This window comes from Eleginops maclovinus, chromosome 23, assembly GCF_036324505.1.
Source record: "Eleginops maclovinus isolate JMC-PN-2008 ecotype Puerto Natales chromosome 23, JC_Emac_rtc_rv5, whole genome shotgun sequence".
Classification (NCBI taxonomy): Eukaryota; Metazoa; Chordata; class Actinopteri; order Perciformes; family Eleginopidae; genus Eleginops; species Eleginops maclovinus.
Window position 1 is genome coordinate 24,857,004 of NC_086371.1, and position 25,743 is coordinate 24,882,746.

Genomic DNA, 25,743 nt, shown 5'->3' on the forward strand with positions numbered 1-25,743 from the left:
GAGCTGCAGGTATGGTAGCTTTACATCTACATTTATGGGGCTGCTTATAACAACATAACACATGCAACATTGTTCTTTTTTATTTGAAAGTCTTCACCATAAAGGAACCAGCAAAAAACACATAACATTTGCAATAAAAAACAAGTACAAAAACAAATCACAGCCCAATATAACTGAAGTAATGCAGTGTTTAAATTTGTACATTCTTGGGAAAAGTTATTGTCAATATGAATCATTATCAATACTTTAGTTTGCCCGACCCATTAAATCGATTTGAAGAAACTTTTGACTTCGGTAAGTATGCTACATTTTTTTTTGTGAACACCTAATCCTAAACTATTTGAACCGACCAGAGTTAAACAAACACCTGTAAAATCTTGCCATAAAAGAAGATTCCCTGAGCAGGCTAGGAATCTGTAAAAGGTCCCAACCTATGAATTAAGAAGCACTGGAAAAGAAAAAAAAAGAAGCCTAGTGAATATTGTGAATAAGAACATTACATATGGGTCGTAAATATAAGGGACAGTGTTGAACTAATGCCTTCAGCTGAAACAGCGTGGAGCAGATGGAGTCGATTGAATCTGGAACAGAGTCACTGTGGGAACATGGTGGGCTTCCAGAAGTGTCAGGGAAGAGATGGATGAACATTTGGGAGGTGTGTCAACATGTTCGATTTCATTTCGGCAATGAACTACGCCAAGTCAGGCTCCTCTGTAATTTCAGTCTTCTGTATTTTAACTGGAGTACCCGAACAGTCGTCGTCCCCCTGAGCAAGAGAGAAAAAAAAAAATCAATCAATAAAACGTAATTCTCATAAAGCACCAGTTTTTTTACCTGCACTTATGGTTTTGTTTCAGAAACTTGGATAGACTGTATGCTGACAGAGGAAGCTGGACATGTGTCAGTAAACACCTGATTCAGAAGACGGTAGGGATAACACTTTTAAAATGTGTGTTTTCTGAGTGGAGCTGGGTTTGAGTAACTAAGCTAACGTTGTAGCTGCTCCGTCCACACTCACAACGTCATAAATAAAGCAGCGACTGTATTCGCCATGCCAGAGAGTCTGTGGTCTGTACATGTATAACTTTTCTCCAGTTTCTGAACAGATATGAGGAGCTGTGAGCTCTGTGCACTAACAGCTAATGTTTTGGTTTTCTGATTCAACGTCAGGCAACACCACGCAAATTTGACGCCCAACTTGAAAACAATTGTAAAGCACATGTAAAGTCAATGCAAATACAATCTACATGTAATGGCGACACGCCCAAAAAATCATATTGTGTTGTGTCAGTAATGTGGAAACTGTTAGTCTATCATGTTAAGAGACATGTAACCATGTTAAACATATCCACAATAAGCTCCTAACTGGGATACTAATGGGCATGCATTCGGTGGCTGTTTTCTAAAGGATATCATTCATATATTTATTGGAAACATTCATTTCCATACATTTTGAATAGTGTATTTACCTGTAAACACATTTTTGCATTTTCAGCTGACCTGCTGTCTCCTTCAAATAAAGTGGTACTACAGGTTCTGTGGTGTTTCTAATTATTCTGATCTCATAGTGAATTCAAATCCTCAAAGTTATCAATCTTACCTCCAGTGAGCGGCTGTGTGTGGCAAGAGAGGCTGGGGCATTCTGAAAGTCTGTCAAGTTCGGGAAGTCCAGCTCAATGTCCATTACATCATCGATTCCCAGCTCCTCACTGGAGAGCAGAAGACAAACACCAACATGACCATCAGCAAAAAGACAGAACACAGTGTCTACAGCAGGGAGGCAATTAAATATCGGTGTCCCTCAGAAGTAGACATTTCTTTCAATATCCCAGGCCAGGGTACATGAGCTGGGCAAACAGCGAAAGCAGCAAGTCTAATTTAAGTTAATTTAAGGTAGAGGGACTGCTAGCTGTGGCAACAAATTAAGCAAGTGCATTTACTCAACTACTGTACTTCTTCTGTCTTGATGTTTTTATAAGCCAGTACAGCTCCACATGTACCTGAAAGCATTAGTTACTATACTGATATATACAGCAGGATATTAAGCGATTAAAAATTGGGCCCAAATCTACCATCTGTGATAAAACAATATTATGTCTAATCGTAATACACTACTTTTACAAGTTTATTTTGAGCAGGACTTTTACTTGTTACAGTGCATCTACAAAGTGGTACTGCCACTTTTACTTGGGGATGTGTGTGTGTGTGTGTGTGTGTGTGTGTGTGTGTGTGTGTGTGTGTGTGTGTGTGTGTGTGTGTGTGTTGAGAGACCCATCTGGCAGGGGTTTGGAGCTGAACTGTTCTTTCTTTACTGATAGCGATATATGTATATTAGGGTTCTCAAAGTTGATGCATTAAGCCGTTAACTTGCATCCTCGTTGAAAACTTAATCTCTCCTTACATGTCATCAAGGACTTTGTCTTGACCCTCCTCTGTTGGGGGATCCCAGGCGTGCAGTTTGACCTTCCACAGTTTGATCTGCTGATCCCAGGAGCGACGGCTGTACTTCCTGAACTTATTTGGAGTCTTGGGGTGAACACCCGGCTGACGCAGATGTCTAGAAACAAAAGGAAAAGTAAAGATCAGAAATCATAATCAGTTTGATTGCCAAATAGGTTTGCACGTCCAACGAATTTGTTGTGGTGCATAAACATTATTGTTTTATAATATTTGAGCACTTTAAAACATGTATTATTGTTCAATGACACAAACATGGGTGCCTCAGGTGCAGTGCTCCATAAGGATTGTGTGAGTGTTGACCTACTTTGGAATTTCCTTAATGTACCGATCATAGGCCAGTGTGTTTTTTCCATAGTTGATCTGTTTCTGTCGCCGTAGCAACACTGCCTCATCGGTCTCGATGTTTTCTCCCTCTCGCGAGTCACAGCTGGAGCAGACAGAGACAGGTGTTTTCGCACGTACAGACTCCAACAATGAAGAACTGCGAGAGAAGCAGACATACCTTTCCGATGAGCCAGAGGAGATCTTCCTCTCTCTTTGGGGAACCTCTGCACCCAGTATCCTCCTCCTGTAACTAAACAGTGCACACACAGTCAGTTCAAATGATGACTCAGTGGAAAGTGCGCTCTGAACGACGGAGAAAGAAGCAGAGTGTGGTTACCGTTGCATGTCTCTGTGTACGTCTCTCCTCATTTCATCATTCTCCACCTGGCTGCCCCAGTCAGCCTTTCTGCCGCAGCGAGATACCGGGCCTGTGCTCTCTGGAGTGGTGAAACTAGGGAGAAAGCACAAGCATTAACACACTGAGTCAAGTTGAATGAAGTGTGTTTTTATTGCAGCTGTATTCTCTTACCTAGCCTTTCTGCTGTCGGATTCCCCACCCTTTTCTGGACCAGCGTCCCCCTCTCTGTTGGCCCGCAGGCTTCCGTCGACCCCTCGTTTCCTGCAGTGGGACCACCGGGACGGACCAGAGCTCCTACAAAATATAGACAAGTAAAGTTAGCACATCATTTTAACATGCTAGCATAATGTTCAATGTCAATTTAGTAGCCCTTCAGTGCTAGTGTGTCTCTATTAATCGTTTCTATCTGTTCAAACAAATACAGCACAAAGTAAGCTGAACACACAGTAGATGCATGCCGGCTACATAGAAAAAGGTCAAGAGGCGCAACTTTGGAAATTGAGTCAGTCTTTGTTATTCGGAGGCAAATGAATGAATAATAGCTAGTTTTAATGACTTTTTATACTGCAGGGTAGCTGCTGAATTTACTCCAGGTGAACTAAAGTCTGATTTAAGGGTTGATTATATTTACCATCATTAATCCAAATCTGCCTAACAACTAAAGGGATTAAATAAATGTATTGAAATAAAAGTACACAATTTTACCTCTAGGTTGTAGTGGAGTAAAAGAACAAAGTAGATGTGTTCAAGTTAAGTACAAGTACGTACTCCAAAATTGTACTGGGTAAATCTACTTTACACCATTCCTTCAAACTAGCTGTCGGTTGGTTTCCAAACACAACTGGTAAATCCTCTTTCAGAGAAAAGAAACCAGCGGTGAGACCCGGATGTATGACAGCCACAAACATGGCCACCGACAGTAGAAGCGCTAACTTAATCAGCTTCTGAGTCGAATGAATTAGAAATAGTTCATTGACAAGGTTCTCCCGCGACTGACTTCCTGTTCTGGCCAGCTGTTCGTCCATCCATTATCAATCCGACAGTGTCTAAGGGTCTGGGTGGGGGTGCTGAGGCCTATCAATTCACATTCACGGACTGTTTACAACCAGGCACACCACTGCCGGTATATTCCATGAACAACCGAGGCAAAACGTCCGTCACTACCCAAAGCCCCAACTGTTCAGAATAGGAATGCTCCGGCTGTAGTGGGTAACACTTCAGCCCTCTGCATACCAACCCCACTTACAGCTGCACTACAGCCCTGTTCAGCAGAGGTTAGCCTTTACCGCCGTTTTTTCATCCTGTGCACCCGCCGACAATAGAGCAGAGCCGCCATCGTGCGTTCAACAGTCAAGAAAACAGCAGAACGAGTAGCTAACTTCCTCAAGGCTAATGTAAAATAATTTCAAAGCGAGCAACAAGCTAACTAACGTTAGCGCAGTGCACAAGGTGCAGGGATTACATCTCAACTGAAACATGAACACAGCCTTACAGTGCGGCTAAAGTAATTAGAATAATACATAAATGAAAAGGTCAATGTGTTTGTAGTAGGTTAGCTTGCAACACCTTCACAAAATAACATTCTGAAAGAGTTCCAGCTAATATTCCATCAAGTGAACCCAATGCAGGCTCGTTAGCGTTTATGAAACTTGCCCATTGTCATGTTCGTTATCGCGAGCTTCACGTCGTCGGCCTCTGGTCCAGTTCGACATGTTCTTGATGATAAGTAGAGTAAAGTTACCCTTGTTGTCAGCTCAGCAGCAGGCAGGGTTGTGTCTACCCGCCAACACTGAAAGGCGCGCGGTCCCAAACAATCCAACAGGTCACGTGACAGGAAAGGGCGGCTATACATGCAAATATATGAAGATACTGGGCGCGAATTAAGAGAACACAGCAGAAGCAACTCTGCATCGCCCCTACACAGTTTAAAGTATAGAAACTATAATATACACAATACATACTTTTGAAATCCCCCCCCAAAAAACACCACTCAGATATTTGCAATAGTGGCACTCTATCTGCTATTATTTGGGTTATTGCCAATTGTGGGAAATGAGAGGGTTGACAGAATAACGAAACAGGCGCTGATGAAGGAAATCATAGACGACAAAATCTTATTCTCAAAATCTGAGGGGAAATGGAACTTCAGACAGTGGAATAATGAAAGAAAAGCAGCACGATCTCTAGACAAAGGGGAGGAAATATATGTATTACATCCAGGAAAGAGTGGGGTAGGGTGTAGGAGAAAGAGAGTTTTGACAAGTTTTAGAATAGGGAGGGTCATTTTAACGTAACATTAAACAATTGTGGGGGAACATCTGACTGGACTTTGTAATGCAGGGAAGACGAATCAGTGGAGCACGTGGAAGGTTTACAGCTCAGAGGAGAGTCATGATGGAGGAAATTAAGAGGCTAGGGGTGACTGTAAGGATAACCTCAAACACACTGGACTGTGGGGAAAATGGACCAGGCAGAAGTTGTTTGGTTGGCTATCTCCAAAGAATGGGATTGATGAGAAAAAGATGAACGCTGGAAATTGCAGGGAGTAAATCGCACAGTAAGATGGAGTGAAGAAGCAGAACATAAAGAAGAAGAACAGGTGTACTTTGCTGCCACCTGCCGGTGTAGAAACGTTCTGCGCTGTTTTCCCGGCCACTTCCCAGAGAACTCCCCTGTTTACCATAACAACCGAGGACGCCTTCCTCCTGATTGGCTGTTTCTACATCCTGTGTTTTCAGGCCTCACTAGCAAATGCTATTTTAAACATACTCCCTTCGTGAGCAGTGGATTAACAAGGACCTCTAAGAAAAGAAGTAAGTCAGTAATGGCATACTTGGCTTTCGGCAGTTGTTTCAGAGAAGGAATTTGACAAACCGATACAAAAAAGCCGTTAGCTGCGAATGGGCTAACTGTGCTGCTACTGTACAGCATTGTTGTGAGTGAGCATTAACCATGGTATTAACAGCAGCAGCCTTCAATAACAGACCGCTCGGTGGCGGACATCTCTTCAGAACGGGCAGCATGCACCGGGGATGGACGTCTGGACGCCATTTCTAATGTTCAGTAAGAATGTTCCTCATGATTTGTGGTATTGAACATGAGCTGCAGAGACTTCCTTTCACAGGTGTTACTAGAGCTAAACGTTAGAACTGTTTTGTGTGTTTGAATGTCATTCTACTGGAAGAACAGTAAGCTCACCTGACGTTAGGGTGAAATGAATGAAATCCTCTTCACTGGGAAGATATACCCTCAGTCCCCCAGCACCGACAGCTTCAGTGATGAAGAGTGTATGGATCCATTACTTCCAACAATGCAGCAACAAGTACACGTTTCGGATTGAAATATTACCATTAGCAGGTATCTAATGTATTCAAGTACGAACAGAGAGATCTGTTGTATTTGCCTTGTGGTGTGTATTTTCCTAATGAATTAATGTAGTTTTTCTTGTTCGAGGTTAAGTTAACTTTACCTACTTTTTTGCAGTTTACTAGTTAAACCAATATTTCCCTCTAAAAATCAGTAGTGGGAAAAAAAGTGCACAATTAAAGTGAAAGGTACTGCTGATCATCATACTACAAAAAACATTACATATGATGACATCTGTTGTCATTTGTTAAGATAGATAAATACTTTATTGATCCCAAATTGGGAAATTATTTAGTTACAGTGTGATCCGGCATTAAAAAAAGTTGGAAAAAATGTATCAAGAAAATAAAATAAAAACTATAAACAGCAGCAATTATAAATACATATCTACAATAGAAAGGACTTGAACCGCCAAGAATAATAAATAAAAAATGCTCTAGATAAGTTGGACAATTCTATGAAAGGACAGTATTTTACAGTAGCATATATATTCATATGATAGTATATAAATAACTGATAGATATGAACAATATATAATTAAAGAAGTGACTGTGACTGTATTCTGTGAATGTCAGTAACGATGCCAGTGCTGTCTGCTCACAGTTTAGCTGCAGTGTGTGGATGGAGCACAGCAACCCAGAGACACTGAGAGACCCTGGAGAGGCTGGTCTGACAGGTGATCACACACACACACACACACACACACACACACACACACACACACACACACACACACACACACACACACACACACACACACACACACATACATAGGACTTGAAAGAACAATAGTAAACATACAGAAGAGAAAATAAGGCAGGTCTTTTAAAATGAATAAATCCACAGAGTAAATATCCTCGGTGCTGGACTTAACACTCCTGCCAAAGCCAAAAAGGTCTGTTTGGATTCCATAAAACATGGTTAGGGTTCAAACACAAAGGAGTAGTTGGACCTTTGAAACCCCCCCCCGCAGTCAGTTAAACAGTTTAATCCTCACTTTAATAAACTTTTTAATACTCTTATGGTTCTGGAGGAACTGTGGGACCAACACAAGGTTCATGATCCCCACGTTGTTTAGTTGCAGTGGAACATGGCCGTATGTTTGTATCATTTCGAGCAAGACAGCCCAGCCCCGCGGAGCACCAGAGAGATGTTCTGGTGGTGATGCTGTCAACTTGTTGCTGTCTTTGTTTCAAATGTTCTGATGATTGTGTGTCTTGTGTGTCTCCTTTCAGACCGGGAGAACTCTGAGGCATTGTGCTTCGAAAAGGATCAGGTTAGTACTTTTTTGACATGTACTATTTAAAATATGATGGTTATTACCCTTAATTTTTATTGATATATTATTATCTTTGTTTATTTGTTTGTTATATGGTAATAGACATTCTGGAGGGACCCAGAGGGCAGTGTGCCTCAGGCTGCAGCTCATAGATTGGGTTTACGGTCAATGCAGCAGCTGTTTTCAGTGACGCTGTGATGGGTCATGTGACCTGTGCAGCACACTCACAAAATCGCTCGTGTAAAGGCTTGTTGAATCACGAAGTCAATCACAAAAAACATACAGCTCTGGAAAGATAAATCTCAATCTCTACATGTATGGCAGCCATTCCAGTGTCTGTTGAATTCCAACGCAGAGAAATGCTGTCAGCAGTTTATAGAATACAATAAATCATTTAATTTAAAGACAAACTTATAAATAATAAAACAAGAGAAACTGATAATGCTGCAATGGTCTCTTTGAGGCTTTATTTACAAACTTTGAGACATCTGTTCCGTCCATGTGTCTTTATCCAGTCCATGCTCACTACCCCCCCAGAACGAGGTTCACAGCGTGCCTGCTGCATGCTTTTGTAAGGTAACTAAGGGTGAGGAAATGAACTGAAGGTCACTTTGTTGGTGAAGTATTCCTTTAGGAGCTAAACTTTTTGTCAATATTTGATTTTGGAATTTGCCATTTGTGTCTTTCAGACGAGATGCAGCCCCTGCATGGTTGCCGAGGATGGGATCACTAATGGTACAGTGCATGTTATAGCTGCAGATTGATCAGTCAGCACATACATGCATGCTGCTGGAAGAACAGCGGAACAGGATTGAGCCCAAAAATACATTTACTCATTTCATACTCAAAGAACTACATGCTACAGTATAGTTTTTGATCAGTTGGTACACAACCAAGCTAAACTAACAGCAAAACATGTTCAGCATTCTGTGACCTCACAATATGTTCTCTCCTCTGCAGGTTCCTGGTCTCAGAGGTCCTTGACCCGCTCCCTGCAGCGAGCCGAGACACTGCTCAGAACCTTTAACCCCGGCCTCAAGTGGCTGTTCCAGGGCCGTCAGGACGAGGAAGACATAGAGAGACATTTTGTAGTCGCTCACAATCTGGTGTCCCGCTCCTCCGCTCGTCTCCTGCGACTGCACCAAGTGGTTCTGACTGTGGCCCCCCAGTGGCAGTCGGTGGGCAGGGAGCAGACAGGGTCTCCCCGGGTAAGATCGTAGAAGTTCCAGGGATCGTAGGGAAGCTGAATGTGGGGCTTCACAAATGAGCATTATAACATTACCTTTACCCCCCCCCCCCCAGGTGTGTGTTAAAGGCCTCCCGGCAGACAGCGGGGTGCTCCTCCTGCCCTCCTCTCTCTCGCTGCAGGGACACCACACAGCTCTGTGGAGGCTCCTGGAGCAGCGGGCCCTGCTGCTCTTCGTACACGAGTACACCAGGAGGGCCCGCCTCACGGCAGCTTTCATCTCCAGAGTGCGCCACCTGCTGGAGGAACAGCGGAAGAACTCACACCTGACACTTAACCAGGTCAGGCTGAACTGCAGGTCCAGAGTGTCTGTGAAAATGTAATCAGGTTTTTCATTTAAGCTTCAGCCTCCAGGTCTGAGAAAGTTTCAGTTCAACTTGAGGCGACCCACTTTACAGCAGATAGAAACATGTTCACAGCCTGGTACAAAAAACGATCTCTATAGCTAATTTCCCCTTTCAGAATGACTGAACGTAGGGGGGATTTTTTATTGCATTAATTATTAAATATTGCTTAAAAACCTGTTCCCTTTAAGTGCGGGGTGGCATCCTATTTCTATTCTACAGCTTTAGTTTCCTTTCAGATTTAAGATCAGATGAAACTTTGTTGATCCCCTGAAGGGGAAATTCAGTTTTCCACTCTGTGTGTTTTTATTTTTTATGCACGCACATGCAAAGTTACATACAATACAGTTAAACACACAGTTATATGCACACATGCACATGCATTTTGTGAAGATCCAGAGCGGAGAGGCAGCCAGTTTAGCCTGCGCCAGGAAGCAGTTGAGGGTTCGGTGCCTTGCTCAAGGGCACCTGGGCAGTGGCCTTGGAGGTGATCTGGCTCCTCTCCAGTACTAGTCCACCCTCCTCGTATGTTTTTGGTCTAATCGGGACGTGAACTGGCGATTCTTGGGACCAAAGTCCAGGTCCCTACAGACTGAGCCACTGCCTCCCTTTTTATTTAGATAATGCTTAAAAATGTTGCTGAAATACTTTAAATACAACACTAAAGATAAAGATGAATATACAAAAAGCTAAGACGCAAAGCCGAACAATCATTTGTATATCAGAACTTTGTTTGACTACAGCAGTAAAATGCCACCTGATGCTACAATGTTAACAACCTGTAAAGGTCACACAGACGTGGATGAAATTGTTGGTACACTTCCGTTAAAGAAATAAAAATGTATTAAAAAATAACAAATGAAAACCAGACAACCACAATTCAAAAGCAATGTCTGATTTTCATTCGTTTTTTATTTATTATTACTTTTGTTATTTCAGTGACCATTGTTGGTTTTTCTTATTTTAACGGAAGGGTACCAACAACTTTGTCCACGTCTGTATATATAATAATATCTAACATATGGAGGCCACCATACAGCACCATTGTACTTTTACTTTAGTGAGATTTTGAATGTGGATTCTTGGAGTATTTTCAGATATAATGTATCGGTACTTCTGCCACTAATCACAAACACAAACCTTCTCTCCCCCCAGAGCTCTTCCGTCCAGGGGGGACTCGGCTCGCTGAGTCAGGAGCTGAGGGTCCACCTCAGCCACTGGTCCTGTCTGTTCTCCAGAGTCCAGCATGACCCCCTCCTGAGAGCGGCTCTGAGCCCGCAGTCCAAACTGCTGCTGGAGGTTCGAGGGACCCTGGAGCTGCTGGGTGTGCAGGCGCTGCTTCTGATGCAGCAGTATGTGCATGCCATGCTGTGTGCTGTGGCCCACGCTGAGGTCCCCTGTGTCCCCCGGGAGGTCCTGCAGGACATCCTGGCTGGCACTGAGCTGTATAACCAGGCGGTGGGAGAGCAGAGAGCGCAGCACAGCGCCACCCAGCTGAGGACTGCAGTGTTACAGCAGGCTCAGTACTCCCCCCTGCAGCCCAGCGGCAGGGAGCATCATCCTGCTGCCTTCTCTCTCAAAGAGCTGATGAAGATTTTAGCCGTGCATCAGGCAGACGTGGCCGCCCAGCAGCTGCTGTGCATGGCTTCTGAACACACTCACATCTGTCAGGTCCAACCCCCCCGGGAGGCCTGTTGTCAGAGCTCAGCCAGTCGGGGGTCCGGGCCCCGCTGCAGGACCTCTGAACTAAGACCTGAGTTGACCTGGGAGCAGCTGCAGCAAACCTACCCCACCTCCTCTCCTCTCTTCTCCACCGATCCTCCTCCCCTCCTGCAGTCATCTTGTCATCACAGATGCCATCACACCCTTCCTGTTTACATCCCTGACCTCCATGGAGACAGAACATTCCCTGAGAACCCCCATCCTGTTCAAGCCAAGGCCCCCCCTTTCCACCACAGGCCTGAGTGCTTTGACAAACGCCACACAGACACCCCCCCAACCAGTGAGAATGCTTTAAGGTTATCCAAAGCACATGTAGCAAGACAGACCCGCTCAGAACAACAATTGCCGGTCATCTCCCTCCCCCCAGCCCCTGTCCAGCCCCCCTCCCTGTCAGGGCTCTGCCGACAGGACCAGTCCTCAGTGGAGCTTCTGTTTCAGGTGCTTCTCTCGTCCAATGAGCTGCTGGCTCCACTGGTCTCACATGCAGCCACACCTGGAGCTGAGCAGCTGCTCCCTCCCCCCGCAGCAGAAGTGTTATCAGCCAATGGGAAGGCTGAGCTGAGGACTGTACCTGCTCCAGTCATAAACGCAGCCGGTTCAGCAGAATGGAATAGTGTGATCACAGAACTGAACAAAGACCAACCTGTGGAGGGTCCGCAGGAATGGGCTGAACTGGAAATAACCACCCAGCCAGAAGTTGCTGTCAGGTAATGTCAGGAATAACAGCTGGTGTCCGGGGTGTGAACCGCTCGTGCACTTCTGTTACAGGAGTTTATTCAAAGCATAGAGAAGACGCGCTTTAGATACTCTCCTCAAAGTCCAGTCCTCAGCGTTCAGGGTTCAACATGTAAAACAGAGACAGACTGATACAAAGTTTATTTAAACAAAATTTAACATATTTTTAACTTCTGCGCATAACAGATCCCTGTGGCAGCGGGGGGGCGGTTAGAGCGCCGCCTGTTGGAGTGATGGGAGTGGCTCGGCCGGAGACCAGACAGCTGATCGGAATCACGTAATGAGTCTCTAACACACTCGGTCAAATAAACGACAGCTGTACAGGGTTCGCTGACAACGTCCATCTTGAGGCCAGCACGCCCTCCCAGGACCCAGCCTACTGCAAAAACAGACCAGAACCAGGTTATAGCACGCTTTTATTTAGAGACTCATTACCTGATTCCGATCAGCTGTCTGGTCTCTGGCTGAGCCACTCCCATCACTCCAGCAGCTGGCGTTCTAACCCCCCCTTTCAACTCCACATCTATCAATAAGGCAGAAATAATTACGTTAAAGTGTTTGACAATGTTAATGATGTTTACCTAAATGTGAGCAGGAGGACATTGTTTCTCTGACCTCATGGGTGTAATGTCTCCGGGTTACCAGCAGCACTGTGGCCTGAATGGGATGCAGGTTTTGTTGTCAGCAGTGCATGTGTGATAACTGAGTGTTTGTTTTGGAAGGGATGGGGTCCCGGAGAAGGAGGAGCCTGTGGGTGCAGAGGGGACCGCAGATGGAGTACGCTGGCCTCACTCGGTTCAGTGGCTGGACGTGGATCAGTCTGTGGTGTTGGCCGATGTGTGTGGACAGTACCGCAGCCTACTGTGGACGCTGTGCAGCAAGGCCCTGCGGCTGCAGCTGCATGTGCCGGCTGCAGGACGCACTGCAGGGAGCATCAACCTCCAGGACACACTTGCAGGGTTCCACATCCTGCACAGCATGAGGCACGCTGCAAACACAGGTAAGAAGATGATGTCCAGTGTGTTAACGCTGTGGAAGTGCTAACACAGCGGGTCTGACCAACAAGCAGCCCCAGAGAGGTGGAGCCAGTGCAAAACTGAGTGCTACTTCTCACTTGATACATCATCAGTACAATTTACTCATGAATGTATAGTCTGTCAGTAGTTCCAAGTCTCCTTTAATACAGCATGATGTTCATTGTCCCATTCACAGGTCAAATAAATAGTCAGGGTATGCTCTGGGGGGGCTACCTTGTGATCGTCTCTACCACATGCTGATGTTGTTGGGTGTTCTTTCACTCAGGAACTCTTAAAACAGTTTCTCACTTTATGAAGTTAGTTTCTTTCAGGCACATAAATCATAATTATTTAAAGTGATACTCAGATCTCCAAAACTCCAAACATTCAGCTCCGCACCCAATTTGTCACAGAAATCTGACAGATTCACTTGTTTGCCATTGGCAGAACACTGCCATTAAACTTGCTACACACATGGACCAACTAACAACCAATTATTGTTGACTCATCAATCAGGATGTAAGCCCTAGAAAAAGGCTACTCGTAACAACAATGGATATATGGACAGCAGCAAGAGGTGGAGGTGCAGGGAGGATAAGAGAGGGGGGGATAGGAGAGGGGGGATGACTGAAGTCAGTTGAACAGTTATTTGCAGCGTAACGGCGGAAGCTGTGTGAGCGTAAGGCCTCCAGGTGCATGAGGAGCTGCAGCCAGACCTAGCAGGAGGTCAAATGCAGCCGTAGCACGTTAGATTGAGTAGAGCAGGGTGTGGTTGGTTGGACAGATCTGAAGAGCTGTGTACTATAAATGAAGTGTGTGCCATTTGCTCCTAAAGTCTGGTTTTGGTGTTTATGCAGTTTTGAGTGCATTGCTTCATGCTGCAGGATATGAGAGGTGTTTGGCACTCTGGGGGGTTTTGGGAATCGTGTGAAGTGTTTTGAGAAAATGAGCCATGATTTCAAAAATCAGTTTAAGCAATAGAAAAGAAACTGTAGTTGTAACATTTGAGTTACTACCCCATTAGGTTATGCTAGTTATGTTGTTACCCCAGCAACTGTTAGGGGATGGATACAACTTGAGTGGTTTCTCATAGAGCAATGATCTGTTCAGTCTCCATGATGACCCTGTGCTGTGTTGCAGATCTGATCCCTGAGGAGTGCAGGAGCATGCTTCAGGACTTCAGTCTCTATGTGTTAGTGGTCACAGCACATGCTCAGTGGAACAATGGTAAGCACACACACACACGTTTTCATCTTTTTTCACACTAACTGTATGTTGTGAAGCATTCCTATATTTGATGTCATTTTGTATATTCGGTGATCAGTATAAGTTATTTATGTATTTATAAGTTCATTCCACACATGGCCATTATTATAAAACTAAAAATGTACACTTTTGGTTAGGGTTAGCAGGGAGAAGAACATCTTATCGGATGTGCCCCTTTTAAAAAGAATTAAAGTTCAAATGTATGTTCTGTCAGTCACAGCTGCTCAATACTTAGTGATATGGAACCAAAAACTCACTCAACAGCCAACACAACGATCTGACATCAGCCAAACAGGTTACCTGATGTCTTCATACTGTCCAATTCTCCTTTCTTTATACATTTCCTTAAACCGGAAGATGTTCATACATTTGAACATCACACTGCGGCTTTCTGCAACTTAAATTGTGTTTTTGGAAACAAACCTTTCTCACTGGTTCACACTGTTGCTCTTTCTTAAGTGTTGTGCAGGAGTCTGGGTTCCGCTCTGAAAGATAAGTGTCTGGCGGTCGTGAATCAGCCGTCACCTGAGCGTGATGGAGATGTGATGATGTCAGAGACCATGAGGCACTTCCTGCTGCTGCCCCCTCCTCTCCTGTCATCAGTGTGTGGCCTTCACTCAAAAAGCATGGCCTCAGGTGGACACACACACACACACACACACACACACACACACACACACACACACACACACACACACACACACACACACACACACACACACACACACACACACACTGCCTTGGTTAGCCATAGTTTCTATGTAAAGCTAGTGATATGGTTGGTGTGTGAGTGATCAGGGATTAAAGCCCCTTTACACAGCTCTTGTTTTTACTGACTCTTTAACCCGTCCAATCTCTGGATCCCATATATGTTTCCCTGTTCTTAAACTATTATCTATTATCCTCCTGAATAGAAGAGAAACATGAAGATTTTGCAGTTTCATTTAGAAGAGACCTCACTCAGGTGTTTTTATGTTATTTTCATCCAAGAAACCTCTGTAGTAAGAAAAATAGTGCAAGTCATTCCTGTGATGAAGATTTATTTCACCTTTATTTACCAAATACCCATTATAAGGAAACTGTCTCTTACAATAGTTATAGTCAGATGTTGTGCACACATCAACCTCATACAAAATACAAAATAATCATACAAAAGGGACATGGTAGAGACTAATGTCCACACTTCCCTCAGAAGAGGTGGTTAACACACACAGACCTGAGAAAATCACTATGCAGAGACAGGAACAGAGCAACCTTTGGGACAGATGTGACGCTGTATCAAATATACAAACTCAACGTATAACAATTATTTACAAAACATGCCTCTGTAACACACCCTACCTGGAAAAGAGCAGGGACAAGAAAAGAATCTCATCACCTGCCCCTTTCTCAGAATAAAAAAATAGATGTTTTCTTATTCACAGTCAAACATTACAGTCATAGGAAAACAAGAGAAGACCAAAACGTACAAAAAAGACTTAGTCCCCACTTGACCGTTAAGGGAAAGAAACAAAACCATATCAAAACATCCCATGACCAAGGAACAGCAACATGACAAATCTTTACCAATGCAGGAACAGAGTACATAACTTATTCACACTCCGCTTCATATATTCCCATTTTTCTTCATTTATACAAGTTCTTTAACTGAAACATTTCAACACAATTCTTTAAATCATTCTGTTGAGAATTCCACAGTTTCACACCAACCAACGAAATACTCCTCTGCTTTAAAGTAGGCCGTGCATAAGGATGCTTAAAATGTCATTTCCTTCTATGGTCTTCATTGTCTGACCCAAACACGAACAGCTGTTCATAGACAGTGAAGGCAGCACCTTTACCAGAAGATCAACATGTACTGGTTTATTGATTTATTGTCAGGGCTTATTATAAGTGAATCCTTCTGGGGCCTTTGCAAACAGTGTGCATGGATTGGGAACAGTCTCATCCTCTGGAGATGACAGAGTGCATCAGTCCAGCCTCCCAGGTTTGTTAAATATACTTAAAAAAGACAAACTGGTGTGAAGCTCTGTCCTCCTGGTCTTGTGTGTTGTGTGATTGTACTCAGCTCTCCCAATGTTCCTCAGATGTGACAGTCACGCTTCTTTAACGCTTCTTCCAGACTAATGACTGAGGAAATATTCTTTGAGATCAAATCGTTAGTAGGCAGTGAATATACCCTCTCTCTTTCTCTGTGTCTTCCCCCCCAGATTCTGTACGGCTCATGCTGCAGGGTCAGACCGTTAGCTTGCTGTTAGCCACCGTGCAGCTGTCCACAGTGTGGGTCATGTCCAAGGCTTACCAGTTCCTGTCCTCATGGAGCCTCAACAAGTTCCTGCTCATCTCACAGGGAGACCTCAAGGTGGGATACTCCCTCATATATCAACCAGGAGCCTTTCCTGTATCAGGAATCAAAAGATGCATTCAAAGATCCAAAGGCTTTATCCTCATATCATCATACAGTATATGCACAGAAGCTACAGTGTAGATATGGCAATGGAAATCTTAAGACCCAAGCTCCTCCAACAATGGAACATAGACAATAAAACAATTAAACCAATTTAAAAATAAAATAAAAACAGTGCAAATGAACCGAGTAGAATAGAATTAGTGCAGGTTATGTGGCAGACCGATGTGCAACTAGTGCAGCTGAAGTAAACTAAAGACATGTCAGGAAATAAATAAATGAAATAAGCAAAATAATGCAGAGAGTGTTGAAAGTGACCGAGTAAATGCAGGAGTCTATATAAAGGTGCAATAAATTAGAATATCGTGGAAAAGTTCATTTATTTCATTAAGTCCATTACATTTTTTTAACTCATTATATGGATTCATTACACAGTGAAATCTTTCAAGCCTTTATTTGTCTTAATCTTGACTAAACGGCTTTCAGCTAAAGAAAACCCTAACATCAGTATCTCAGAAAATTGGAATATTACATAAGACCAATAAAACGATGTTGAATACAGAAATGTCGGCCTTCTTGCAGTGAGGTTCGTGTGTATGCACACAGTACTTGGTTGGGCCTCCTTTTGCATGAATCAATGCGACGCGGCATGGAGGCGATCAGCCTGTGGCATTGCTGAGGTGTTGTGGAAGCCCAGGTTGCTTTGACAGCGGCCTTCAGCTCGTCTGCATTTTTGGGTCTCGTGTCTCATCTTCTTGACAATACCCCATAGATTCTCTACAGGGTTACGGTCAGGCCAGTTTGCTGGCCAATCAAGCACAGTAATTCCATGGTCATTAAACCAGGTCTTAGTGCCTTTGGCAGTGTGGGCAGGTGCCAAGTCCTGCTGGAAAATGAAATCAGCATCTCCACAAAGCTTGTCAGAAGAAGGAAGCATGAAGTGCTCTGAAACTTCCTGCTAGACGGCTGCGTTGACTTTGGACTTAAAAAAACACAGTGGACCAACACCAGCAGAGGACATTGCTCCCCAAATCATCACTGACTGTGGAAACTTTACACTGGACTTCAAGCAACGTGGGTTCTGTGCCTCTCCACTCTCCCTCCAGACTCTGGGACCCTGATTTCCAAATGAAATGCAAAATGTACTTTCATCTGAAAAGAGGACTTTGGACCACTGAGCAATAGACCTGTTCTTTTTCTCCTTAGCCCAGGTAAGACGCTTCTGACGTTGTCTCTGGTTCAGGAGTGGCTTGACACGAGGAATGTGACAGTGGTAGTCCATGTCCTGGATACGTCTGTGCGTAGTGGCTCTTGATGCACGACTCCAGCCTCAGTCCATTCCTGGTGAAGCTCCCCCAAATTGTTGAATGGCCTTTTCTTGACAATCCTCTCAAGGCTGCGGTTATCCCTGTTGCTTGAGCACCTTTTCCTACCACACTTTGTCCTACCACTCAACTTTCTATGAATATGCTTGGATACAGCACTCTGTGAACACCCAGCTTCTTTAGCAATGACCCTTTGAGGCCTACCCTTCTTGTGGAGGGTGTCAATGACTGTCTTCTGGACAACTACTAAGTCAGTAGTCTTCCCCATGATTGTGAAGCCTGCTGAACCAGATTGAGGAACCACTTAAAGGCTCAGGACACCTTTGCAGGAGTTAGTTAGCTGATTAGGGTGACACCTTGAGTCTACAATATTGAACTTTTTCACAATATTCAAATTTTCTGAGATACTTATGTTTGGGTTTTCTTTAGCTGTAAGCCGTAGTCATCAAGATTAAGACAAATAAAGGCTTGAAAGATTTCACTTAGTGTGTAATGAATCATATAATATGAGTTTTTTATTTTGTATTGACTTAATGAAATTAATGAACTTGTCCACGATATTCTAATCTATTGAGATGCACCTGTACATGTAAATAGAATAAGATATACAAGAACATATTGTCATATTAAAAACAGTTTACTGTAGTAATGTGCAGTACAGTGAACATGGAGAGTCTTCATATCTATTGTTGTTATAGTTTTATAGAAAGGCTAGTGTTACTTTATGTTTTTAATATTCTCAACATTAGGATGCAAAGGCTAAAATGCTCAACAGATGTAGCCTATGCACAAGTGTAGTGTGTGATGCCTCTGTGCCCTGGTGCTGTGTTGCTGCCTGAAAACTGTTCAACTTGCCATGAGACTCACAGACGTTCCTAAAAAACTGTGTCACTATAAATTCCTTCAGACAGCCAGTCCAGCATTCACAGTGCTGGGGTCTGGGCTTCTAAATCAAACAACATGTTCAAATGTTCATGGTGGGATTTCTATTTCATGTTTTTAAGATCATGTGTACCAAACAAGGATTTTGTCAACAAGTCTGTAGAATACCGTTTGAAGGCCGGGACTTCTCTGCAGCTCCACACTACATTCAGATATTTATTTTCTCATATTTAGATTTACCAAATGTCGGCAGTGATTTGGATATTGCTCTAGTTTTTGCCTAAAATCCATCAGCCCCAGTTTAATGAAGTGTGTGTGATGTCCTCTGGTGCAGGTGCTCTCAGAGTCGTTGGAGACGATGCTGCGTCAGACTAAATCCCTGATGGTACATTTAGACAGTAACCAAAACTGCAGTCTTCACAACCACAGCCTGCTCCTGCTGAGGCGGCGGCTGGCAGCGCTGGACAGAGCGGTGTCCGAGCTGCAGGTGACTCCTCTGCTGTTTGTTTTACTGCTTTCAGAACCTCTTCAGCAGGCTGACCTTTCTCCATTTTTGCAACACAGTGAAAGCCCTACTTAGTTTTGCTGTCAGTATGGAATGGAATCATATTTTTACTCAGCAATTTCAAGTAATAATAAGATGAGATGAGGTTTAATGTATTGATGCCATGTTAAAAAACATATTTGTAAAAATGAAAGAGTAGAAAATCAACAAACATTTCAAAATAGAATAAAATATATACTGTACATATTAACAGTGAAAGGTAAAGATCTGTCAAATACACACTATATAGGGCCAAATAACAGCTAATATACAATCAATATAAAAGGTACAGTGTGAAGAAACTACACTTTCAGCTCAGATTCAGCAGCGTCTCACAGAGAGCCTAAAGCTTACTGCTTATTCATACCTGCTTTATCATCTGACTAAAAACATGATATGAATTTCTATGACGGGACTACATGGCATGTAATGTGTGAATGCTTTTAAAAGACCAGATGTTTTCCGCTTCTTCATGGTGCCAGTGTTTGGCCCCCTGCAAAGCAAAGGGTGTGTGTGTGTGTGTAACGTGATCCCGCTGCTCTCTCCTGCAGACTTTCTCCTCTCGGCTGCTGCATACCTTCTCCAGCGACTGCAAGAGGATGTCAGGGGAGATCTTTGAGCAGACCATGCCCTCTGCTGGACACTGGAGACCCAGCCTCCGGACAGGTGCTCACCTCTGACTGCTGTTGATCTTAAGTCTATGTTTACAGAGGATACAACTTCAGCCGCTGTAAACTTGCCTTGGAACTAAAGACTACACACACTCTCTTGATTGCTTTGGCACATATTCTCTTTTGTTTTAACATTTTAACATAAGAGAATGGAAAAGCAAACTCTAAAAGATGCAATCTACATCATCAGTGAATAAAAGCACCTGGCCGTTTAAGATAGTTAGTGCAGTCGTGTTTGGAATGAGCATGTGTGACGTTTGCTGTAGCAACATTACAGAGTGCGCATCATGAGTGCAAACGCTCCCATGAAAGTGTTCTGGACTTAGTAAAGTCAAAGCCCTTTATGAGTGTATGCTCCAGCTGCAGTAAAGGCCAACAATATAGAGATGTAATTAAAATGCCGCAGTTTTTTGCCCCATGTACCACCTGTACCACACTAGTAAAGACAAAAGTAAACCACACACACACACACACACACACACACACACACAAGCTCGCTCTCTAAATAATAATTCTAATAATAATAACAACTTGGATTTACCAATCGCCTTTTATGAGACCCAAGGACGCTTTACAATAGGGACGAGGGGCCGTCGGGGAACAAAAAGGAAAACAGTCACACAACAGGGTTGAAAAATAAGAAGATAAGTAAACAACATAAACAAAGCCTGGACACAAAAGTTTAGAGGACAGAGTTACCTGGGCCTTGACAAACGGATGTTCTTTGTCTTGGCGAAAGAAAGCATACAGAGTTGTCCTGTAGTGAGCCAACATGGCCGCTCTGTTTCCTGATTTAGACGTGTTCTGCGTGCTAACGTCTCAGAGCCGGTGCTGACAGGGTAGCTGGGTTTCAGTCCCCTGTCCACAGCAACACACATGCCCGTTATTAGGAAAATAATATATTCCTGACAGACTCAGCACTCAGAATACTGGTCAGTGATTCATGCGGTTCAGTATAGAATATATAATACAGGTATAAAGCTTAAGGGTAAGTGCATTTTGCTTCAGTGAGAATAAAGGGGCCATCCCATGCATCATTTAAAATAATAACATTCTGTATTTGTACAGTGCTTTTTGAACATCATGTATAAGAGGAACCTCTAAAACAGCGTTGGATTGTGTATTTCGCTGTTGCTGTGCAGGTTTTCCCAGCAGCCCCAGTGAGTATGTGTCGCAGGCCGCTCAGACTGTGATTGGCCAGGTGTTAGAGGGCGTGGCTCCACTTTCTGAGGATGCCCGTGTCCAGGCCCTGAGTATCACCACCACAGCCTTCATGGAGGCATGGATGGAACACATCCTGAAACAGAGGATCAAATTCAGGTATGCTTCACACACCAATTCCCCCCCCCAGCACCATGTTATCAACCAAACGACACCCTAGAGCCGTTTGATCTGTGTTTCCTCTCACACCCCCCCTCTCTTTAATCACTGTTGGATAAAACTAAAGGCCAATAAATAATAATGCTTTGGAATGGAAATGTCAATGTAATCATAGAATACTTCTTACATTACATATTCATGAAGGAACTAAGTATTCGATCCCCTGCCAATTTTGTGAGTTTGTCCACTTCCAAAGAAATGAACAGTCTATACTTTTAATGGTAGTTTTATTTTCACAGTGAGAGACAAACTATAAAAAAGAACATGTAGAAATAAAAAGATATAAATTGGTTTCGTTTATTTGTGGGAATAAGTATTTGATCCCCTTGCAGAACAGGCCTTAGTTCTTGATGGAGAAAGCCTTGTTGGACAGCACAGAGGTCAGATGTTTCCTGTAGTTGGTCACCAGGTTTGCTCACATCTCAGGAGGGATTTTGGTCCCTTCCTCTCTGCAGATTCTCTCAAAATCCTCTATACTGTTCATTTCTTTGTAAGTGAGCAAACTTACACCATTGGCAGGGGATCAAATACTTACTTCCTTCACTGTGTGTACATGTTCATTGTGAATGATGACCTGATAAATACAGTCCGTTTACCATGTATGTATGCATATGCGTTTGTATACAGTATGTGTATATCACTTAACAATATCAACTCCCCCCCCATCCTCAGTGTGCAGGGGGCTCTCCAGCTGAAGCAGGACTTTGACTCCATCAGAGAGCTGATCCAGTCTGACAGATACGGTCTGTCAGCAGAACTCCACCAGCGCCTGCTCAGCCTCCGGTACCACCATCTGTCTCATAAGCCGCTCTTTATATAGCTATTCCTGACCCCTCAACAAGCTCTTATTACTTATTCAACTAGTAGCACGATTCAAGGGAAGAGACGGTTGCTTTAAGTGGTTATTGGCTCCAATAAATTAAATCATTTAATCTGTGTGCAGGGTGTTCCAGCAGGTGGACTCAGCCGTGATGTGCCTGCTCCAGCAGCCGCATGCCAAGCCATACCTGCGGCCCCGAGCCTGGGAGCCGTTCACTCGCTGCTGTGAGTATCACTTAGGAAGTCTTGGAGTCAGACCCCGTTGACCTTCTGAGCCCAGACCCACACGTGAGGCTTAAGTAGGACATAAAGAACCCCACCTCCAGAGCCAGACCCAGTCATAAAGTTTAATTTTCCTGGAGTACGTGCTGGAGACTGGAATGGTTCTGTGACTGGTGTGATAAGGAGGAGAGTGTGTGTCAGCAGGCTGTGTGTGTGTGTGTACAGGCCCGGCCAGCAGCAGAGACAGCATGGACACAGCGGTGGGGAGCAGTATCACCAACCTGAGGAGCATGGAGGGGGAGGAGCTGACCCAGTGTGATCCTTCAGTAGTGAACTCTGACCTCCCTCCGCTGAACCCCTCCTCCCCTGGAGAGCCCTACCTCGCCCCCAGGTAATGCTTTAAAGGTCCCCTAATATACTCCTCTTCAACAGTATATCCCAGGTCTCAGATAAATACAGAACCTGTCTCTGATTGGCTGAAACACCAAACAGATCATTGCAGCATCCCATAAACCCCTCTGTTTCAGCCCTGTTCCTAAAGTGCTGATTCTGAGTCTGTAGCTTTAAATGCTAATGAACTGCTGCTGGCCACGCACCTCTGAGAAGTGATTGGTTTAAAAACACAATGGTGCTCTACGAGTAGACTCAGGTGATAAGGTGTGTGTGTGGGGGGGGGGGGGGTTACATTGGTTGGTTATTGGCTAATGGTTGCACAACCTAAAAAAAAACATAGTGACATCACAAGGTGACCAAACTCTGATCAGCTGATTTTCAGACAGGTTCTTATAGAGATGGATCAGGACAGGAAGAGAGGGGGTCTTTGTTCCTGAGACTTTCAGAGTGTCTTAACACAGAGGGGACACATGTTTATGCAGAAAAGACATCAGAAAGTGGATTTTGCATAACAGGTGACCTAACACCAATATTACACAGCAACAACAACACAGGGGCACTGCGTTAGGGCGGTGCCTCGGAGGAAGGTGACGTGTTGTTGGCGTGTTCAGTCAAACGTGTGTGTGCTGTTGTGATGAAACTGTCCCCCTGTTGTGCTCTCAGTGCCGCTCTGGGTTTTGCTCAGCGGGAGTGGCTGGAGCTGAGGATCCACAGCAGCGCCCGCCGCTGGAGGCTGCCGGGCCTGCACTGCCTCTGCAAGACCGAGCCCTGAACAGTTTGACATGTTCACCATGATTTACTTTTGGTTGTGAATATCTTTTGCAAATAAGAATGTGAAAGGTTGATTTGGAATGATGTAAAGAAGATGTAATAATTTATTTTAAAATATATAAAATACTTGTTTTACCACTTTTTAGCAAACATATTTTTGTATTCGTAAATAAATAAAAATGTCATTCAATTGTTTTTGAGGAAATCATTGCATACACAAGTTCTACATACAACCAGGTTTTCAGCTGCTTTTATAAAGCCATACTCTGGTGGGGGGGCAATGGAGATCAAACAAACCAACACTGAAGGTTCATTATGAAGTTAACGGATGGAGAATTTGCTGCAGCCACGAGTTGACACAGCATATTCCCAACCAATTCTGACGATCTCTTCTGCAGTCCGAGGTTCTATCTAGTTCAGAGTGTATAATCAACATTCCTCATCAGCGAGACTAAACAAATATGGACCCTGAATCTAACTAGAGCTGTCGTCCATGGAAAAGAATGTACGTCAGGGAACCTACGTTCCAGATAAGAGGGGCTTCTAGACGCCCCTGAACAATAAACTATCTCATGTCAGCTTGTGCTCGGTCGTAGACTGGTATCAACAAAGCGCCCAAGCTGCCCCTCCTTAAGGGAGGTTACAACACTAACCAAGGCCAAAGAACTATGCCATGGGAACGCAGACAGAGGAAGGAGAAATTATGCACAAGGTCAAAGGTTAAATACCTAAGGTTACTTAATATTCCCTAACAACTGACAGGTATTATCTACTGTTAGTGTGAGATTAGCTCCATACAGTAGTAAAGAGTTATGGACGTTTCCAGTACTTTGGTAAACTAAGGAATATTACAGAGTACTAACAAATACTCCATTACGAGGAAAGATACTGTGATTAATACGACAGCCAGCCTCTAACCTTAGTTAGAAAAAAAACTACATCAATATTAAATATTTTCCACAAACACTTTTACCCTAAAGACTAAATGAGAACCTCTGATATACTAACTAAATTCATATCATATATATTAATACAGACAAGGTGCCAGAATCTTTTGTAAGCTTCATCTTCCTGTATTTTGAAAGCTGCTGTGAAAGCACACTGACACATTGAGGCGGGGGTCAGGTGGTGATGTGATCACAGCAGATCTTCCTCCCTACACTGCAGGTCCATGTCTGCAGGACAGAGTACTAACCACCGTGCAGAGGGCCTGTGACTCATGTCTCCTGGACAGATGGACAGCTTTCAGGAACAACACTGGATTCACCCTTTCTTGAAGCACCACACCCCCCAAAAAAGTAAACAAGAGAAAGATCAAACATGAACATGTGTGGTTGATCAGTGTTATATTGGGAAATATATTATACTCCTGTAAATCAAACGTTCATGTTTCTTACCATAGTGGTCCCAGGAGTGCTAAAGTAACATATCACAGGACCTTCAGAGGCGGGAGAAGTACTCAGATCTTGTACTTGAGTAAAAGTAGAAGTACTCAGATCTTGTACTTGAGTAAAAGTAGAAGTACTCAGATCTTGTACTTGAGTAAAAGTAGAAGTACTCAGATCTTGTACTTGAGTAAAAGTAGAAGTACTCAGATCTTGTACTTGAAGTAAAAGTAGAGGTACTCAGATCTTGTACTTGAGTAAAGTAGAAGTACTCAGATCTTGTACTTGAGTAAAAGTAGAAGTACTCAGGTCTTGTACTTGAGTAAAGTAGAAGTACTCAGGTCTTGTACTTGAGTAAAAGTAGAAGTACTCAGGTCTTGTACTTGAGTAAAAGTAGAAGTACTCAGGTCTTGTACTTGAGTAAAGTAGAAGTACTCAGATCTTGTACTTGAGTAAAAGTAGAAGTACTCAGATCTTGTACTTGAGTAAAGTAGAAGTACTCAGGTCTTGTACTTGAGTAAAAGTAGAAGTACTCAGGTCTTGTACTTGAGTAAAGTAGAAGTACTCAGGTCTTGTACTTGAGTAAAAGTAGAAGTACTCAGGTCTTGTACTTGAGTAAAAGTAGAAGTACTCAGGTCTTGTACTTGAGTAAAAGTAGAAGTACTCAGATCTTGTACTTGAGTAAAGTAGAAGTACTCAGATCTTGTACTTGAGTAAAAGTAGAAGTACTCAGATCTTGTACTTGAGTAAAAGAAGAAGTACTCAGATCTTGTACTTGAGTAAAAGTAGAAGTACTCAGATCTTGTACTTGAGTAAAAGTAGAAGTAC

General features: G+C 43.5%; 2 protein-coding genes across 9 annotated transcripts; one reads left to right on the forward strand and one right to left on the reverse strand.

Annotated features, from left to right (window-relative positions):
* Nucleotides 1-64: 64 nt before the first annotated feature.
* slbp (stem-loop histone mRNA binding protein) lies at nt 65-4,963 on the reverse strand. Of its 2 annotated transcripts, none has more exons than XM_063875704.1 (8): nt 4,796-4,963; nt 3,314-3,436; nt 3,122-3,235; nt 2,963-3,028; nt 2,765-2,887; nt 2,402-2,557; nt 1,601-1,709; nt 65-766 (listed from the first exon to the last, which is right to left on the reverse strand). In XM_063875704.1, the coding sequence occupies exons 1-8, from the start codon at nt 4,852-4,854 to the stop codon at nt 692-694; spliced, it is 825 nt and encodes a 274-aa protein (XP_063731774.1). In that variant the 5' UTR covers nt 4,855-4,963; the 3' UTR covers nt 65-691. The 2 variants fall into 2 exon arrangements, with proteins under 2 accessions (XP_063731774.1, XP_063731773.1); XM_063875703.1 differs by having other exon boundaries at nt 2,963-3,034.
* Nucleotides 4,964-5,845: 882 nt separating this feature from the next.
* Nucleotides 5,846-23,671, forward strand: ccdc142 (coiled-coil domain containing 142). Of its 7 annotated transcripts, XM_063875897.1 has the most exons (19): nt 5,853-5,955; nt 6,127-6,200; nt 7,112-7,184; nt 7,744-7,784; nt 8,477-8,522; nt 8,748-8,995; nt 9,090-9,314; nt 10,533-11,806; nt 12,557-12,834; nt 13,991-14,077; nt 14,576-14,752; nt 16,327-16,478; nt 19,065-19,217; nt 19,826-19,940; nt 21,088-21,265; nt 21,998-22,108; nt 22,269-22,369; nt 22,592-22,757; nt 23,423-23,671. In XM_063875897.1, the coding sequence occupies exons 3-19, from the start codon at nt 7,130-7,132 to the stop codon at nt 23,529-23,531; spliced, it is 3,516 nt and encodes a 1,171-aa protein (XP_063731967.1). In that variant the 5' UTR covers nt 5,853-5,955; nt 6,127-6,200; nt 7,112-7,129; the 3' UTR covers nt 23,532-23,671. The 7 variants fall into 7 exon arrangements, with proteins under 7 accessions (XP_063731964.1, XP_063731963.1, XP_063731966.1 ...); XM_063875894.1 differs by having other exon boundaries at nt 5,846-6,499; XM_063875893.1 differs by having other exon boundaries at nt 5,846-6,205.
* Nucleotides 23,672-25,743: the final 2,072 nt, after the last annotated feature.